The 2487-nt window shown below is 62.1% G+C and overlaps 1 protein-coding gene across 1 annotated transcript in view; it reads right to left on the bottom strand.

The window, feature by feature from the left end:
• The window catches only part of PLK1 (polo like kinase 1), a gene marked incomplete at its 5' end in the record, with an annotated part of 6032 nt that overhangs the window by 3248 nt on the left and 297 nt on the right, over nucleotides 1-2487 (bottom strand). The window contains 5 exons of the mRNA XM_019512588.1: nucleotides 33-191; nucleotides 969-1188; nucleotides 1437-1530; nucleotides 1774-1918; nucleotides 2258-2426. Coding sequence (XP_019368133.1) covers nucleotides 33-191; nucleotides 969-1188; nucleotides 1437-1530; nucleotides 1774-1918; nucleotides 2258-2426 — 787 coding nt within the window. The remainder of the gene's footprint in view (nucleotides 1-32; nucleotides 192-968; nucleotides 1189-1436; nucleotides 1531-1773; nucleotides 1919-2257; nucleotides 2427-2487) is intronic.

Here is a 2487-nt window from a genome sequence, read left to right as displayed (position 1 = left end):
ACCCCCCCCCCCTTCACCTCCCCCGGGCTCACCTTGTCTCACCAACACCCTCTCCGAGGGCTTGGCTGCATTAACTGTAGTCAGCTGCTGCAACATGTCAGCAAGGTGGCAGTCGACAGCATCTCCCAGCTCCCGCGGCATCGCTTCTTCTTCCTTTTCAGGCACCTTCTCCAGCGCAGGGCTGTCTAGTCCTGAGCCGGGGGAGAAGGGCAGGCCAAGCTGCATTAGTAGTGTGAAGGCTGGAGATGGCAGGTGGAGAAGTCCACGCGATTGTGCATCAGCGAGCCCCTCCCACCATGAGGCTGGAACCAGACGTCTCCTGCAGAACGGACAGTCCTGCCCCTCACCATCCTGGCCAAGCGCGATGCCTGCTCCCCAGAGCCACGTTTACTGCAACTCAAGCTGAGGAGGGTCCTCATGAAAACCCAGGCCTTGAAGGGCAGAGTTGCACCCTGCTAGCAATGGCAGGGAAAGACTGGCTGGTTCTTCGGTGGAAGGGAAGCCCGCGTCTCCCCTTCGGGCAACAGGTGCTGGGCAGCCCCTCCCTTGCATTCCAGACGTGGAGACACGAGGATCCAGTGCTGCCACCACTGACCCAGCAAGGCTACGAGAGCTGCCAGCTGCATCAAAACAACCAGGCACCGGTACTGTGAGGAGCCAGGGCGGAGCAGAGGGCTGCTCCAGGGCTGCCTCATGCTGTCGGGGTGCCACGGGCCAGGGTGAGCCCCTCGGTACCGTCTGACAAGAGCTCGAGGAGCTGGGCTCTCCACTAAGGGGTCAGTTATTGCTCCTGTGGAGGGAAGGGCAGCACCAGACTGCCAGGATGCCCAGACCTCCATGCGAGCTCATTAGTGGTTCTGGCTGTCAGCTGGAGCTTGCTCTTAACCATTTGCCCCGCACTGTAATCCAGGCCTCTCCTGGCATTTCTAGGCCCCGAACACCCCCTCCATTGCCATGCAGGGCCCCACCTTTGTTAAGTGCAGTAAGGGGCTTCCGCCCGTTTGCGTCGAGGGCAGTGGGAGTGATGGAAAACCTCGGCGGGACAGTGAGACAGGTGGTGGGCAGGCGGGCAGGGATGTAACCCGACGTGAAGAACTCATCATTCAGCAACTCGTCAATGGTGGGGCGGGTGGCAGGGTCTGACCTCAGCATCTTCTGGATGAGGCTAGCAGCTACCGGGTTGATGTGCTGAAAGAGGAGACGGACCGTTTGCAGCTAGAAGGGACCGGTGTGCTTCTGTACTAGCAGAAGGGCCAAACCCCCCCAACACGCAGGGCTTTCCTGCTCCAAACAGAGCCGTCGAGCCTGGAGAAGCTGAGGATGGCAAGACATAGCTAGCTCTCCTGTGATGGACTCGGCTGGTGGACAGCAGTGGAGGAGCCAGAGACCCAGGGCCCCTCCCAGGAGGGTGCGCAGGGTGCACGGGTCCAACCTACCTTTGGGATGGTGTACTCGTTCTTCTTGATACGGATGTACGTCTCTTTTAGGCAGGAGGTTTCGAATGGCGGCTTCCCCACTAGCAGGGTGTACCTGCATGCGGAGGAGAGAGCGGCCTGTCACGGGTTCACGCGAGCAAGTTCAGGAGGTTGTGAAGCACTGAACAGGCTCCCCCGGAGGCGGTGGAGTCGCCGTCCTCGGGAGCGTTTAAGCCCCAGCTAGACACAGCCCTGGCTGCGATGTAGTTGGGGCTGGCCCTGCTTGGAGCAGGGGGTTGGACCACATGTGACCCCCCGAGGTCCCCCCCCTCCCCGTCCTACGATCCCATGAACTCACATGATGCAGCCGATGGACCAGATGTCGACTTCAAAGCTGTGCCCCTTCTTGCCCAGCACTTCGGGTGCGATGTAGTTCGGTGTCCCACACAGGGTCTTCTTGCGCTCCCCGTCGTACTCTACCCTGGTCGCCAGCCCAAAGTCACCTTAAAGATTCAGACAAGAGAATTTGCTTGCACGGGCTTAGCTTCAGACTCCGCTGTCGCCTGTGGATGTCGAGGGCCACGGGGTGCCCTGCTGAGCCCCCTGCGCGGACCTGCGGCAACACCCTCCCAAGACCCCGTCTCAAGTGCCTGGAAGAGTTTGCTCGTGGACAGAGGGCCGTGCTTGCCTAGGGCGGGGGCGAGAGGCTGCCGTTCGGCTTCACGGTGGCAGGAGCTACCGGATTTACCCCACTGCCACGCCTGCGTGCGGACACGGGGAGGGACCCCAGGGCTCCGACAGCTCCAGGAAGAACCCGCCCCGCGGGGCAGGGCGGCCGGTACCTATTTTCACCTCCATGTCATCGTTGAGGAACAGGTTGCCCAGCTTGAGGTCGCGGTGAATCACGCGGTTGCTGTGCAGGTACTGGCAGCCCAGGATGGTTTGCCGCAGGTAGTACCGCGCCTCAGGCTCCGTCAGCGCCTTCCTCCGCTTGTGCAGCTCCAGCAGCGACTGGGCGAGGGGCAGGAGCGGACGCGGCCGTGAGCGCCAGCCCCCGCCCGCCTGCCCCGCA

The sequence above is a fragment of the Gavialis gangeticus genome, unplaced genomic scaffold, assembly GCF_001723915.1.
Source record: "Gavialis gangeticus isolate Ggan-Ray unplaced genomic scaffold, GavGan_comp1, whole genome shotgun sequence".
Classification (NCBI taxonomy): Eukaryota; Metazoa; Chordata; order Crocodylia; family Gavialidae; genus Gavialis; species Gavialis gangeticus.
The sequence above is the reverse complement of the archived record's forward strand: the minus strand, read 5'-3'. Positions and strand labels throughout refer to the sequence as shown.